The 16,990-nt window shown below is 37.4% G+C and overlaps 1 protein-coding gene across 4 annotated transcripts in view; it reads right to left on the bottom strand.

Moving 5' to 3' along the window:
* UNC13C (unc-13 homolog C) overlaps window positions 1-16,990 on the bottom strand; it is a 221,193-nt gene that overhangs the window by 140,498 nt on the left and 63,705 nt on the right. For 3 of the 4 annotated variants that reach the window (XM_064517384.1, XM_064517386.1, XM_064517385.1), the window contains exons 6-8: window positions 11,787-11,858; window positions 6,264-6,483; window positions 2,392-2,619 (exon numbers count right to left, since the gene is read on the bottom strand). In XM_064517384.1, the coding sequence (XP_064373454.1) occupies window positions 2,392-2,619; window positions 6,264-6,483; window positions 11,787-11,858 (520 nt within the window). The remainder of the gene's footprint in view (window positions 1-2,391; window positions 2,620-6,263; window positions 6,484-11,786; window positions 11,859-16,990) is intronic. The other variant, XM_064517387.1, reaches the window with a different exon arrangement.

Raw genomic sequence — 16,990 nt, 5'->3', positions numbered from 1 at the left:
ATTTTGTACATATTATTTAAAACATCTCAGGGGTAGCATTTAGTTAACATTTACTACTGTCAATCATGGATACTGAAGCTCACTCACAGTGTGCTCAGAAAAATGATTTCATAAAATATGGCATCTTACTCAGCAGATCCGTTCCCTGGGTGAATTCAGTTATATCAGCTGACTTTAATGACAAGTAAGTTTCTGGGGTTTTTTTGCACATCTCATCCCTGTTAAAATTCTGTGACTCTCAGGAATGAACTAAAACATCTTTTGTCCTCCCTCTTCTCTCTAACCCAAAGCGAAACTTTTAGAAGGCAAGGGAGTACCCTTCTCTTATTTATGTAAAAGAATTAGGTGCCAGCTTAGAAAATCTCTTCCAGAATGGTGAACTATTATACAGGCCTGAATACAAGGCAGCCCTGAATACCCTTTAGAAGTAGAAATAAAAATAGGAATTATTAGCTTTCTGCTGACCAATGGTAGATCGAGAAAAAAGCAAAAAGCTCACTATGAGGATGCTATGGAAATTAGTGGTGTTTCACTGGCTCCAGAATGACATGGCTTGGGTTTGTGCAGCTACTTAATGATGACGGGATTCTGCTGTTGAATAGATGGTCAGCTGCATGGCTGGGCTGCATTTGAAGCTGCATTTAGAGGTGGGCAGGGATATTACTCTGAGGAGGTGCAGCACGCAGAGTAGTGAGGTCTGGCGGGGCTGCTCATGGTTTGCAGTCATCCCTCAGCAACAGGCTTTGCCCAGAAGATTAGGCATGGTGAGCTGAGGGTCAAGGCTATGAGACCAGTTTCTCCAGGACCAACATCCAGAAGGTGGCTACAGAGCTTGGTGTCCCCGGAGATCACTCGATATAACTGGCAATGTTACTTCCTTTGACAGTGGGCTTTATGGTCATTTCCACAAGTGCTGAACATAGTTTATGTCTAAAATTATCCAGTAAAATAATAGTATGGCTGTCATTTAGTGTGGTCATCTTGTTCCTGAGTTTTCCTCTACTCTGTTGTTAGAGTGGGTGTGAATGGATGTCACCCAGAATGAAACAGTAATATACGCAGGAGATTGTATGGATTACATCTGCTGTATTTTCTCTTTTCTTGCAAGCTCTCAGAAGAATAAGTTTTCTGATGATTTTTATTATCCTATTTCTATTCAGATGTTAACAACTAAATATCTTCCCTAACACACCCCCATATCTGACATATCCTCATCTCCCAAAGCTTGTCCCACACCTGACAACTATGCCTTTGAGCTTCAGAAAGTCCCACAGACTTCAGAGAGGCCTCCCTTCCTCCTAATCCATCTGACCTGCAACCTCTGATTTCTGCTATGTTTCTCCTGGCACATACCTACCTACTACCCCTCACAGCCCCATGTAGAACCTGCCCCATAGCTGAGAGGGCTCCAGTGAGGACTAAGAGCCTTATATACCCAGATACACACCTACTAATTCAATCATGGTCCACTTGCACAGTGTTTTTCTCCTTCGCCTCCTGAAAGGCAGCTCTGCTTTTCAGCAATGGAAATGAGAAGTACAGCGCTCAATGACTCTTCCTGCATTTATACCAAAAATTGACATGGACTCTAAAAGCACTATAGTTCAGCCTCTTTCTCCATTTGTCAGTTAGAAAAACTTCCCTAGGTACAGGTGAGAAACATCAGGTGTGGAGAATTAAATTAAACATACCTTTTTGCAAGTTGCTATTAAGCATCGAGAAAAATATAAGTATGTTATTTAAGTATACACTATTGTTTACAAAGAAATAAAGCTTTTATTTCACTTATTTTAATCAAAACTTACTAGTGAAAACTGGAAAGGGTTCCTAAAGCTTATCTCCTTATCCCCCGTAAGAGGAATAGTACAAATCCTAGAGAAAGGGGAAATATTTAATTTACTTTTAATATGGAGTAGGGATTATTGTTTTTAATGACACTCTTAATCACTAAATCAGGGCACATCCTTAGTCAAGCAACAAGAGTGGATGGGGACTTTCAAACCAATGGGGTTTGGACTTGTGAGCTGCAGTGGTCTCAGCATTTCAGTCATTAAAATCTCATAAAGGAGATCATCAACTGTAACTGCTGCAATTGATCAACAGAGAAAAAAATTAATCTCAAGCACAGGAGGTATTCGTAGGAGACAGACCAGACAAAACAAGACCATTCACTTATCTTCCTCCTTGGAGCAGCATAATATGAAGTAGTTTTTCCAACAGTTGTAACATACAACACTTCCAGTTAGTATGTTACAAGATTAATCATTTATAGATGTACCAAGTTACAATGTAACACAAAATTCCAGATCAAATTGTAATAAATCTTAGTTCAGAACCACCAGACTGGGAAGGAAAGAGCTCTTACAGAAAACAGTTCAGTATAAAATTTACCTGTGATGGTTATTTTTGCTGACCACTTGGATGTCCCATCTAAAACACTTTGCTTTGCTGCTTTTGTGTACAGTACAAAATCTTCTTTGGAAATATTAAACATTTCCTGGATCACTTCAAATACCTCTGGTCTATTTTTCTCTCTAATCTTCATTCTTTCCTTCATAGCACTAATAATATTCTGTGTTTTATCTTCTGCACCATGTTTGGAGCTTTTCTCAGCAGCTCCTGAAATCGGAGAAAAGGTCAATACATTTACTAAAACATTGGTGTTTTAGTTGTTTTTCTCCCCTAGAACCTCCAGCCAACCCTTGCTACTGCAGTACTCAAAAGAGATGTGTGTTTCATCTGGATCATGCAAAGCCTGGAGGATCAAGATCCCTTACACGTGATCCCTCAAGATCGGGGTGCTGGGTGTGAGGTATCTCTGTAGAATGTACCCTTAATCTGTGTGCTGCACTCAGTCCAGTGCAGTACAGGACAGGTAATCCATGACAGAAAAGTTAATGCCTTTGCCATGACAAACTTTCAATACAACTGCCCCTGCCCTCACCAGTCTCTCTAATGTAATTCAAACAGGGATTGAAGGGCTTGCAATAACTAGGATGTGAAGCTTGGCAGAAAAGATGAGGGTTTTCACAGATGTTTGGCGAAGCAAAGAGAACCCAAATAACAACAACAGAAAGGTTCTTCCAATCCAAAAGTCAAGGGTACAATGTGCATAACCACTTGATCTCTGCAATACTTCATTACCCTACTGCTAAAATGTCTTGCATCTCTGTCACTCACAGACTGAATTAACCTTTTAATTTTGAGACTTGATCTTCTTAAGTATTTCTGAAACAATATCCTAGAACATGGTATGCTATTCTGTTAAATTTTCAAAAAGAAAACGTCACCTTCTGATGGAGAAAGCTTCAGCTATGCTTTATTCCTGAACATCTTGATATGCAGTTATGGGAGGGGAGTCTCACAACACTATGCAGAACACTTTATAGTTATCTCTGTGCCACATAATATAATCAGCATTTTCAGAAAGTAGCAGATGAGAGAAGCCCTAGCGAAGCAGCTCCAAATCAAGCAATAGCCCAATTCCTTAAGGAATGTACAGACGGTCAGCTCCCAGCAGATCCACTGAGATCTACGCAGATTTTTGGGTGTCTAAAGCTTCAGTCTAAAGCCCTCCTGTGAGAAAATGAACTCCAAATTCCAGTTTGTGAACAATTCAGTGCCACTCTCCCATAAATTTCTTCCTCTGACACGAAAACAGTGCTAAACAAGATGTGAAAGAGGGGAGAGCTGCAGTTTAGGAAAGCTATTTCTCTTTCTTGTTATATTAAATTGATGAACAGTTGTTGACTTGCACATATCCTATTGCCAGCAGAACTGCAATCTCACAATTCTTTTATCTCATTTTCATGCCTCTAAGTGCAGGTAATACAAGTGATTCCCAGTAGAACTAGGGGGTCAAATGACTAAACAAAACTGAAGGAGACCAGTGGACTGATGTGCAATTAATTACTTTTAGCTAGAGTCTTAAAATGTAGCTGGAATTAAATGTGACAATTGGTTGATAAGAGTCAACAGGAACTGACGTTACAGAAGTATACCTTTCTTTGTTACTATCCAGGTAACAGTATGCACAGTTACTGGGTTCGCTCTTCCTGACTATCTTTTTATACACTGGTGAAACCTCACGAATAATCCTGTTAATGCTGTACAATACAGTTTTATAATATTTGATTTTCAAAACAAATATTTTTTCTTCACTTGGGAAACTAAGTCAAAAGCTTAGCTGTCAAACACAGCACACTAAGCCATCAGGTGGAATCACAATTAAGAACAGTTTGATTCAGAAGTCTGTCACAATATACACTCCGTTGGTGTTGGTGGCTCTGAGCAATTGTGACTACTTCTTGCACAACTTGAGTCCTGAGAATCCACCCTCAGGACAGCTCCTCACATAGAGGACATTGTAAGAAGAAAGAAGATCCAATAGCAACATCTATTTACTTCTGAGGTATGCAGAAGCTAGGTAAACCCTCAGAAAGATATCAACACCTCAGAACATATCAACAGTGAGCAACACAGAACAATGCCAGAGTTGTTAAAGTCCCTTCCACTTCAAAACTAGAGTATCAGAAAGTTTGTAGGTCTTGATCTTCTACTATTTAGCACTTTGTTTAATAATTGTGTTGTAATTTAAGTATGGTTTAAATGTATCCCACACATTTTTGAAGTAGAACATATAGTGGCTGAAATCAACTCAGTCAAAAAAGAAGGTAAAGAAAAAAGTTGGTTCATCTTAATCTCAATCCCAAATATGCAACCAGAAGTGAGCAAGCCTAGAATCTGCAAGAACAACCAAAACAAAGGTCCTAAGGAACTGAAGAACTCAGTAGTGCTCTAATTCTCTTCTTGAAGATCAGATGAAAAGAAATCTCATAAGGGGACATATTTAGATGGTGCTCTTGGGAAGAACTGTCTGAGGGGCATTTCCACTGACAACAGATCATGATCCTAAGTTGATAACCATGGCATGAAGCATGAGAACAAAAGTAACAGAGGCACTAGCATTTAAATGCTTTCAGTTACTGAGCTCATACACAACAGCGCACTTATTGAGGCATAACCAGCTCCATTGTGAATGTTTCTATATTTACTGTTCAGATAGATAATGAAATATCACTTTGTGTTATTAATAGGTTTCATTTTTGCAAAAAAAAATTACTTGGAGATTGAGTGATTTGATGCGGAAAAAATATTTCTTGTTGTATGTTACCTTCATCATATCAAATTCTCCCAGCCATTTTCTTATTAGGGCCTTATTTTATAACAAATTACAATGAGCGGAAAGAATCAAATTACAGGAATCGGAAGTGGTTATTTTTATAAATGAACCATTAGAAATACATTTGCATAAAAAACAGAAGCACAAAGTATTTCAGAAACGTATTTTAGAAGGAAGGTGTTAAAAGAATAGAAGTATTGATGCCACATAACAGACAAACGGAATAAAAAGTCACATAAGCAACTTACTTTCAAATTTCATTTTTATCTGTTATGTATTATCTTTCTGACTGATATTTCTTCCTTCACGCATACATAGTTTGGTATTCTGAAGAGATAAGATCCTGTTTACTGCCTTATGTTTTTGCCTATTTCTTTTCTCCTCTGGTTACTGCTCCAGTGATTTAACCACTTCTGAAAAGAGGATCAGATTTTTAATTGCACTCTAAAATCTTTAAGGCAAATTTGAAAGAAAATCCATCTAACTGGTGTGTAATATTTATTTTATCTGGCCACTTATATTCACTAAGATTCCTTTGTTACAACCACTTCAAATAGATTTCTCAGCCAGAAATTTCCATAATTTTTATTGCTAGTGCATTTATTTTTATTTATTACCATTAACATATGAACCATGTGGCTTTCCAGGGAGAATTTTAATGAGGTGTTATGACTGCTAAATGACTGCTGATGAATTGCTCATATTACTATAACTACAACGAGTATCAGCAGTTTTTTTATCTTTGCTCTGTTCTAAGGCAAATGAAACAAAGAGTATTTACTTCACATAATACAAAGTGGTCTGGATGCTGTCATATGCAAGGGTAAGCAGATAATATGCTGACATTATAAAACATTATTTTGTAAGTGACCAGTGACACTCAGCAAATTTCAAGGACAAGAGCAAAATTAACAGTAGGTATTTCACAAAAATTCTGGCTAAGTTTTCAGCCCACTGGACAGCAACATGATTTCACTGTTTTCTAATGATTTGGCCCTTCACTTCAGGGAACTTCAGAGCATACACACAATTTCAAAAGGTGTGAAGTACTGCAAAGTGTTAGCTGTCAGGAAATACTCACTCTGCAAACAGTCAGCATTTAGGAGGTCTTGGCACTTTTCATGACATTTGACACCACATTCAGTGCATCTCATGCCTTGCCTGGCTATGCCCCAAAGTAGACCTTCACATTCATAACAATATGTAGGAGTTGTAGCTGTCCAGACTTCAAAGTTATGAGGTGTAGTCGATGACATTGGATAGATCAAAGCCTGCAATGTCTTCTTGAAGACATGTATTTTCTGTTGAGCAAGAAAAAAAAAAATCAAGACTTTGGTTGAAATATTGTTTCATATAAGTGAACTGGAGTTAAAGCATACTTCACTGCATTTATAATTTTACAAAATATCAAATTATACATTGAAGTATGAATGTATCTGCAAAATTAATTTACTAATTTTGTCCTGTACTTTGGAAAGGAAGGTTGAATGACCATTTTGACTGACTAGAGAGTTAAGATGTATTCAGTTCAGTCAATTGTATTATCAGAGTCCTTAATGTGTGTATATATTTTGATGGATGAATCTCAAAAATTCATTAGCATTATATTCACAGATGCATTTTAAGTAATTACTTAACACCTTACTTCTGAATATTTAAATGCTTCCTATAGGTACTTACACACACTGCACAGAATGTATCCTGCTTATGTATAGTGCTTTCCTTTAATCCTAGTATCTGTACAGTCTCCTCAAGAAATAAAAGCGGATGAATTTTATCCTTCCATTTCGTCTGTATTCCCATAGTAGCACACTCACTGCTTCTCTTTCAAGAGCCAAGATGTCTTTTTACTTATAAACAAGAATGGTCTGTACTCTCAAAAATAAATATTCATGTTTGGACTGGTTTAGCGTAGGGACCCATGAGTAATTCTAGCAGGAGAAAAATTACTGGGTATTCACAGATTAGTATGGCAAACAACCTGAATCTCAGCTCTGTAGTGCTTAATGAGGTGAAGGCTGACAAACAGTCCCTGGAATTACGAATACAAAACAGGCTTATCCATCCCCCACAATGGTTTGGTTTGCTTACTCAGCTTTGTTTTCAGGTACCCAGTTCTTCTGAGTCCTGTTGGTTTACTGGGAATAAAGAAAGCTCTGTGGACATCATTCAGCACCATACACAAACATTACCTCAGTTTCTTTTTGACATCAAATGCACAAGTGTGCCAAGAATTTTTTAGAAGTTCTAGACCTGTTCCTAAATGAATAAACTGATTCTTTTAGGAAGAAGAAACCGTATGAAAAGAGGCAGCATGGGGGAAACAGGATTTTTCTGAAAATTTGTCCTTCCTATCATCACTTCAGCTTGTGCAGACATAAGGTAGCTAGGAGCCGGCTGTGTAGCTGTAGCAAACTGGGGAACAGCATTTTGGAAGTTGTGCAGTTTGTCCATATGAACTCTATCACCACGTTACAGTGCTGGTAAGTACAGAAGGCAAGGTGAAGCTAGAAGTTAGAAGACCAGCTAAGTGACTGAGTATGAACATATGGAAAGGTTTGATTTTCTCTAAGGAACAGGAAAAGGTTAATGGTGGGGGCAAGAGAAACAGAAGAGGAATTTAAGTTGTAACCAAGGAACTATGACCATTATCATTAGACTCATGTATTTCTTTTAAGATGAGGGTTGCAGTTGTTTTCTGCTGATTATATTCAACTAAGAACCTGTTAACACTACGACGATTTTAATACTTGTGAGCTAAGGAAGGTACGTAGTCAGAGGTAAGATATCTCCATATTCTTTTAGAAAGATTAATGTTCTGAGGTTTATGTGGCTGTAACTGTAGCTCATTTCAGACATGCTAGATAGTCTGATAATAATAAATTGTCCCATGACTTTTTCTGTGCATGCCTGCATAAGAGAGTTGCGCACTCAGAACCATTAAATAATCAACTTTTAATTTGTTTTATTATTTTATCTTCCTGTCCAGAGGCTTTCATTCCTAATACTGTGCTCTGTTTAAGTGCATCTATTATATGCATTCACTGAACTCTGGGCACAGCAACACTTAACACTGTTAACACATAGGATGATTCTTCAGTTATCTGCTTATTTTCCCAAGTGAAGTTCATTTCTGTCATACGTTACTTCAAATGCTCTTTCAATGTCATTGATGTATTATTTTCACAAACCTGCAGCTCCATTACAGCAAAGCAATTAAATGAAAACTTAAAGCATATGCTTAAACTTCAGCAAAGATCATACTGGGGCACTGCTTAAGGTATCTTTGGATCAGGGCCTCAGAAAGCACAAATTCACTGTGTCATCTTTTAGAAGAAGGATGGCTCCATTAGGTTGCAAAGCTCACAGAATTTATCCTCAGGTTTAATTTGTGAAGTATGAGGGACTTAATTTTTAATAAAAAGTTCAGTTAAAAAAAATTAGCATTTCCACACTGAATCTGATCAGCCAAATAACCTGCTTCTGTTAGAGCTATTAATATTCCCTCCAGAAAAAAATGAGGACAAAAAAACTCCAGAAAAACACCTTCATCAGAGGAATAATTTGCCCAAAGGGGATTTTCTTCTTTAATTCTCATCAGCAACTTCTTCATCTGGTTTTGTGAAGACTACCTGGAGAATTCTTTTGCTTCTGAAAATGCCTGTTCTTTCTGTTTTCAAATCTTGTTATACTCAGTTTTGATGACACCTTAGGACATTAAAGTCTACTAGTTACTTACAGAGCAAGTAGAAATCTTTCACTTGTTTTAAATAAGCTGGATCAGTTTTATTGGCTGTAATATTCTATCTAGCCTAGAAAGAGCATCCACTTTCCTTTAGTATATTTAGTAGGGGCTGTCATAAGGCAGACTTCTCATAGTCACCTTTTTTCTGAGATAATTAGCTTTTTACATTTTCCTCATTAAATGAACTGCTTTTACTCTTCTACATTATACTTGTCTGCCTTTGGGTTTATGTTTTTATTAAAGATTTCTGAAGAGAGATGTTTCCAATAAGTATTTTTTTCATATGGCCTCAGCCTGAAGGAAATATTGAGATTGAAGAGTATAATGACATTAAAACACATTCAGCATTTGCCCTTCCCATTTCTCATGGATCCTAGCAGTTCATTAGTTTTTCTAGTTGATCTTCAGTCCTCCAAAGGCAGAACCTGACTCTGGACTGCTTCTAAGCTCTGGAAATGAACCTGGATTTTTTTGTGTGTGTGAGGGGAGGCATATAGCTGACTAATTGAACTTGTACTTATTGTCACAAAAGGTAGTAATGTTTATAAATGGTTTCGTCTGTTTGTTTAGTAGACATCTTTTAGTAGAGCCTACTGAGTATCTTAAGGCCTTCCACTGAACCCAGATATTTTTATAGCAGCTATAATGAACACACAAAAATGTATTTATTTTGCGCCAACTGCATTACCAACTGCATAAGTTTGCTCTCTATAAATAATTTTCACTGAGCCTTTCACTACTTTTTAAGATTCCATAGTTCTCTTTTGTTCTATCAACCTTTGTTGCTATTTTGAGATTGCAGACAAAATACTGCTTCCACCAAAAGATCATTTTAAACACTGGCTGTTTCCTACCCCATCAATCCCTCTTTGAGCACTACCAGATTATTCCTTTACGACTACAACACAGGCATAGAAAGTTCGCTAGAAATCAAGAGAGGAGTGACGGATACACGTGTATTTGCATTGTGGGTTTTACTACCCAGGATATCTGTCAACAGCCTTTTCATTCTTCTACCATTGAGCTTAACCAATGTAAGAAAAATACAATGCTTAATTTTTTCCTAGGAGGATATACTCTACAGGACTGTTGCACTAGCAAATCAAGGGACACGTAAGTGGCCTTTATTCCTTCAAATTACTGCTTTTATTTAATCATGAGGTCAGCCATGTAAATCTGTTTCCATCACACTTAAAATCCTCCTAGAGCAGATGGCACCTGTTGTGTTCCGGATTTAAAAAATTTTCTTTTGCAAAATATGGGTAAAGCCAATAGTGGAAAACCGCATTAGCTATGAGAATATGATTTTTCAAAAGATAATCATTGTCAGTTCTTATAGGAATTAATAACTTATTCATGTAAAATGGCATATCTTATTAGTAGATGTTACTTTTAAAAAATGAAAGTGTGTCCCAGTTGTCTGTAAGGACTGAAAAATCACACTGAGGCCTTTCACAAAGTCCTCTCATTCTAATTGTACTCATGGTATGATGAACAGAGACAGGAGCTGAAAGACAGCAGTTACAGCATGGTATGCCTGAGCACTTTAAAATCAAAGGTTGTCCTCAAATAACTATTTTGTGAAATAAAAGCTTTTTGCTTAGTCTGCTCTGACTGTCCTGTGAAAGGATGTCCTGTGAAAGGATGCAAGTCAGCAAAAGTAAACTTTTGGAAAAATCAGCCCTAAGTCTCCATTGTGGGGTAGAATGCCCAGAGCAGGGCTTGTAATGACATTCCAGAACAAGTCCAGGGCAAACAACTGAAACTTAAGAAACACTAGAAAGTGATCATTTTCCCAGACTTCTTAGCTGAAGGCTACAGAGAATCCTCCTGTTTAATACTCCTGGGTGGACCTTTTAAATCAGAATTTTGTCAAGTCTTTTTTTTTCTGCTTGTCTAAGCTTTCAATCTCCCCAATATCCTGCAGCAGTGAAAATGCAACAGGTTGTGTAAAGAGTGTTTCCCTTTTCTTTGTTTTAAACCTGCCGCCTGATAATTTCATTGGGTTATTGCTAGCTTTTGTGCTAAGACAAATAGTGAACATTTGTTCCGTATTCATTTTATCCATACAATTCAGACCTTTACGGACCTTTTCTGAGTCATATTTTTCCATGCTGAACATCCTCATTTGTTTAAGCTCTTCTTTCATGGAAGCCTTTTCATGCCTTTGATCATCCTTTTTTTTGCAACTCTTGGTATTCTTCATGTTCTTAACTAATCTTATAGTCTGATCTGAGGGTGGGGATACTATGTGCTCATGCAGTGGTACAATGAATGACAGTTTTTTTCCTGTATATTCCTATATATTCTTAACATTCTATTTGTCATTTTGACTGGTCCTGAGCACTGAGCTATCTTTTCAGAGAAGTATCTATAATTAGTACAAGATATACTTCTGGTGGTATTAATGACATTATAGCCAATCAGTATGGATGTATAGCTGGCAAGAATTTTTCCCCATGTGCACTACTTCGTATCTACAGACACAAAATTGAACTTGCTATTTTACACCACAGCCATTCAATACTGTGAAATCTCACTGCAATTCGTTGCTGTCAGGTTTAGTTTTAAGTATCATAACTAGTAATTAATAAGAAGGGTTCTGAACAACAGTATGGAATTCAAATAGCATACCAGGGTGCATTTGTAGAAAGTAATGACAGACTTGTCTCATCCCTGTGGATGAGGCAGAACATTGTACTTAAGATCCCTGGAAGTTCCTACACCATAAATGAAATGCTTACAAACTCAGTTTTATTCAATTTGGAGTGTTTAAGGATGAAATTATTTCTGAAAAGCTTTGAACAAAAAAAATCTCCATTATTTAAACTAATTCAATCTGCCACTGAAAACACTTACCATTTCTTCATTGTTTATGGAGGTCCGAATGAGCATCGTCATGGAAATACCAGATTTTCGAGCAGCAAGTGTCTGTTTAAAGCAAATGAAATATTATTAAAAATTATACCTGTAACTCTAGTTGTTAAATCTAATGGATCCCTAATGGGATTTAAGCAAAACTGTGGGACCTATGAAAAACTTTTAGTTTAGTTTAGTACAGCACACAACTTCTAAGGCTTCAGTACATAAGGAAACACACTTTCCATCATCATTACTGTCTCTCTCAGCTGAGCTGCCATTTCTAATATAGAACCTGTTATTCAGGGGTTTATGACTCAGTTTTTTAAACGACAGGCTGTCACTGTTCTTCTGCATTGCCAACCAAATTAATGTGGTACACAGATAGGGAACCTGCCCTTATTTGGAAGCTGTCTGTGCCTGCAGAAACACGGGAGATCATTTTGCAACAGTCTTACAGTTCAAGTTGTCAGTCTGGATAATTTTTTGTAAGTGACTGAGCACTTTCAGAACTGTGTGCATGTATGTAAAATATTCCTTGCCTTAAAAAAAGAAGTCTTTAAGAAACGTTATTACAGAAAAAAGGAATATATTTTTGGTCAAAGACACTCAGTATTCATCCAACTTTCTTCAGTCACTATACGGGGAAATACGTTGGCTCTTGAGGGAAGAAAAAATGGTTGAATGGTGTCTCCATCTCTCTTGTTTTATCCACATGACCATGCTAATGGATATATGAACACCGATCTGGTCCTGAAGTCTCTGTCCTTGGTTTTGCAGTCAATCCCATTTGCTCAAGCATAGTACATACAAAGGCAATCCAAACAAAGTATTTCTAATATACAAGAAACAAGGAAATTATATCTTCCTTACTGCAAGCTCTCTGTAATTTAAACGGATCTTTGAAAATTAATTAGAGCATATAATGATCAGAAGGAAAAAGCCCCTGGGGAAATTAGTTTTGTGGGTTTCCCAAGTACTGTTCCAACACTGAATGTCACTTCTGCTATCAGTAGTCCTTCTGGCCTGACAGAAACAGGCAAGATTTATTCCACTATACAAAATCTTAACAGTAACACTGTTGTATTTCTGCATTCTTACTTGCGAAACTGGGCTCATGCATTCTCCCCTCAGTCACCCTAAATCACTCCAAGTGTGTCTGTACATTTGTGCCTTCTCTCTCTTCTCCCTAATCCAGCATCTGCTTTGTCATGCGTTGCTGCCCTCACAGCCTAGCAGTGTAAGGATGATCAATTATACCATCTACTATCAAGTTTATTGGCTTTGTTGCGAGGATGCAGTGCGAACTGTGCATTACAGAGCTATCATAGCTACTTTCCATATTACACACTCAGTTTTAGGAAGTACATATTGGGTCAGAAGCTATTTAGGCTTACGTCAGCAGAGAAGCTGCACAATTAATCTTTGGATAGAGTCAGAATTCTAATTTCTTCCCATTTTATAATTTTAAACATTGACATAATTTAAATGGATTTTTGTATTTAGAGATATTAAGACTGTTCATTTTCCTTTTAAATATTTACTTTCTCCTGAGAGCATATCCATTCAATTTTCAATGTTTCCCTTGATAATAATTAAACTTGCAGACAGACACAAAATTATTAATCTTGCAAAACTAATTATAGGGTAAGAAGTCGTCCTTGGCACAGAAATATTCGATTTGATTCATCACTGTCCTATTACAGTTAATAGGATGCAAAAAACCTTTTCTTTTAAATTCTCAGCAGTTTACCATGATATTATGATATTAATTTGCTATCAGTTTCCTGAAGCTGTTATTAATAACAAAATATTTCTGTTTACTTGTCTGTGGCCATCTCTTGCTTTTATTCTAAAAATATGGCAAAACCCATTGGTGTGTGCCAGTGAGATTGACAAAGTGACAGGAAGGATTAAACAGAATCCAGGTTTTACTTTTCAAATGTCTTGTGAGAAAACCAAACGCTACAGGACTCACAAATAAAAGTGACAAATGGCAGTCAAAATGTGTTGGGAATTCTAAAAGAGAAAAAGCAACAATCTGTCATACTCAGTGGAGTTCTGGGTTAAAAAGGATTAATATTAAAGACACCTATCTTGCTGATCTGTCTTGAAGCATAGGTTCCCTCTCAAAATCCTGGAAAGTGACCAGTCACATTTATTTGCCTACAGTATATTACTTTTATAGCTTTGACCTTTAATCTTCACGCCCCTTATGCTTAGAAAATGATTTCATGCTTTTAGGTTTACAATATACAATCCTAGCCATTCCAAGCTAGAGTACAATGTGGACTATTTGTCAGAGCACAAATACTAGGGGCATAAGAACATTAGCCTTGAATATGGAGGTAGTGGATGATACCTTGTTCTGTCCTCCAACAACATATCACTCAATGAATGCCCATAAGCCAGCAGGAGAGCTGCAGTTATTTGCTGTTGGTATAAGTCAATAGACAGATACTATTTCCTGTGGGAAAAAGGAAAGTAGGGAAGCAATTTTTAACCTGTCATGTGTCCTTGAGGCCCAAGTCTCCCAAGGTCTACTTCTGGAATCACATAACTTACTGATGGCTCCTTAATCAGAAATGTGTCTAAAATCACAGTACAATGTCCTACATAAAATAACAAAGCCTAATAGGAAACAGATAATTAGGCTGTTGTCAATAATTTTTTTGGCATGTTGGAAGACTAATACAAGCAAGTGATGTAGCATCCTATACAAAAAGGATCTGTGAGAAACTAGTGAAGTTAACAGCAATTATGGATCAAACTTAGGAGGAGTTCAGTGACAAAACTCCTAAGGATTATCCATTTATATATCACTGTAAGAATATGCTGCATCTCCAAGAGAAGGTCCACAAATAAAAAGTTTGTGTTCTGAAACACTGTAGCTGTTAACAATTAAATAACTTTAAGCACTGAACACAGAGCAGTATCTGTCCTTAAAGATGGAATGAGTCAAGGAGGAGCATGTACTCTGAAAAGAGGGCGGGGGGAAAGTTGCTCCCAGCCTCGTTCATGGGAAACAAGGTGACAGACTGTGAAAGCAGTAACAAAACTCCCTGCCCTTCTCTTTTTAAGTGGTAGCAAAGAGGAAGGGTAATTGCAGCTAATCATCCGGAGCCTCTAGGGAGGAGGTACAAATGGTCAGAGCATCAAAAGAACAGAGTGAGCAACAGGAAGCTGGAGGAGGATGGGTGCCTGAAGTCTTTCACTGCTCTCCTATGACATTTCTTTTTCATACATATTGGTATCTACCTTAGATTTTTATACTCTCAAGCTGATCCTCACATGCTAGCTCATGTCTATCACTATATGAGAATCTGACCTGCTGAGTGTAAGGCCTCCATGCAGGTGTCATTGCATCATGAATATATGGACAGAAGGTTATAGAAGAAAAAGAGTTTAAAGAAAAAGAAAAAGAAAAAAAAAAAGGAGATGTTAAAGCAGAACATTGCCTATTTAAACCTTCTCCCAAATCACTGATACAGGATTTAAAACAGCTTAGTCCCCTACATGCTCAAGGCCTCTTATACCCTCTAATAACTTCTATCTTACGCTGTCTTATGCACTACCTCCAAATTCGTCTTAGCAACTTAAATAACAAATAAATTAATATAATTAGAAGTCATTCTAGCAAAAACACTGAAAAGTACTAATCATAAGCACAAGAGCATTGGACTCAAGCTACAATTAAATGTTAAATTAAAAATTGTGTGGGTGAAAAAAGAGCTGCCTGCTATGATGGAATAAAAGGAAGCTGTGTTTTGAGCAGCTAAGGTAGCAAGGAGGAAGAAGCAGCCAATCTAACTTATTGCACTGCTCATGAATGCTGGCAGTGCCACACAACACTCACTCCTGATTTTACAGACAAAAATTCAGTTTTGCTTCTTGCTTTCAGTCATTGCCTTCTTGAACTCTGCATTCCTCCCTTCCTTCTCTCTCTTCACTTCCTACAGTCAGTCTTAATATTTATTATAGGTCTTCAGTCTCCCTCCCATACCTCCTTTCAAGTAGTAAGTTAAATAAATACAGGCAAATACAATTAAAATGGAATTCCACTCCAAAAAATGTCAAAAATACTCTAAAACTTGTACGGTATGTGTAGGACATCAGTCAGCTTGTGTGAAGCATCTCTTTCTGTTCATCCATTGGTTCTCTAGGTCACATTTCTGAATCACAAGAAGCACACTGCAGAAATCTGGAATTAACAGCAAGGGCAAAAGGAAGGCACTTGGCAAAGAGTTGAAGGGCTCGCCTACAGATAGGATTAACTACCAGAGGAATGAAGGCTAATAGATAAGGCTTGCCATAATTGAGAAAGCAATTACAGAGAATTTGCTATGCTACAAATGGCATATATGTTCACACACACCGGACAGCAAAAGAGCTCTTCCCTCAGCAGTCCAGAATCTTGTACCAATTCTCCAAGTGAAAGGAGTCACATCTCCTTCATGCTTTTCTCCCACCTGTCAGGCCAAACAGTTCCCTGATTTTGCCAGATGCCCTACCTTCTGTCCTGTCATGGATGGTCTCGAGTCCTTGCTAGTAAGAAATCCACTGCAAAAGGTACGCAAAGACAGTTCGTGTCGCCATTCTGCTCAACAAAATTCAACCCAGGAATAACACATGATGAAGAAAGTTGTTGGGAACTGAGTTCTCCCGTGCCAGGGCTGGTTCAGAAAAGTGTTGAAGGTGGTTTGAGTCTGCAAAGTCAAAATTAACATCTACCCACTAATTACTTAATATGGTGTCCCTCACAATTCAGATATAAAAGAAATATTTGCTTTATATTGCTTTTCAGGACTTAGCTCAATCCTTTTATAATTCCTGATTATAAATAATATACGTTGTTGAAACTGGTCAGTTACTGAGATGGAGAAATGAAACTGAGGAGGAACAAAATTCCTTTTTGCTTTGTGGAAGATGAGGTACTGTATATATTGCAGCTAGCGTAATTCTTGTTAACTGTGACTTCTACAGAGTTACTGGGAAGAAAAAGTAAATACTATAGTTGGATACAGTGGGATATTCAATTTTATGGGTTGAATCTGAGCTTTCTCCAGTGCGCAGAAAAATTTTAAATGGCTATGCTGCTAATGGAAACGAACAATAGGAATGATGGGAACTTTAGGACAGGCTGCCAGGTGTTACTACAGATGTTTTGCCACATCTTAAAGTGTGGTGCAAACGATGGTGTCTTG

This window comes from Dromaius novaehollandiae, chromosome 10 (assembly GCF_036370855.1).
Source record: "Dromaius novaehollandiae isolate bDroNov1 chromosome 10, bDroNov1.hap1, whole genome shotgun sequence".
Lineage (NCBI taxonomy): Eukaryota > Metazoa > Chordata > Aves > Casuariiformes > Dromaiidae > Dromaius > Dromaius novaehollandiae.
This window is presented reverse-complemented; position numbering and strand designations above follow the sequence as displayed.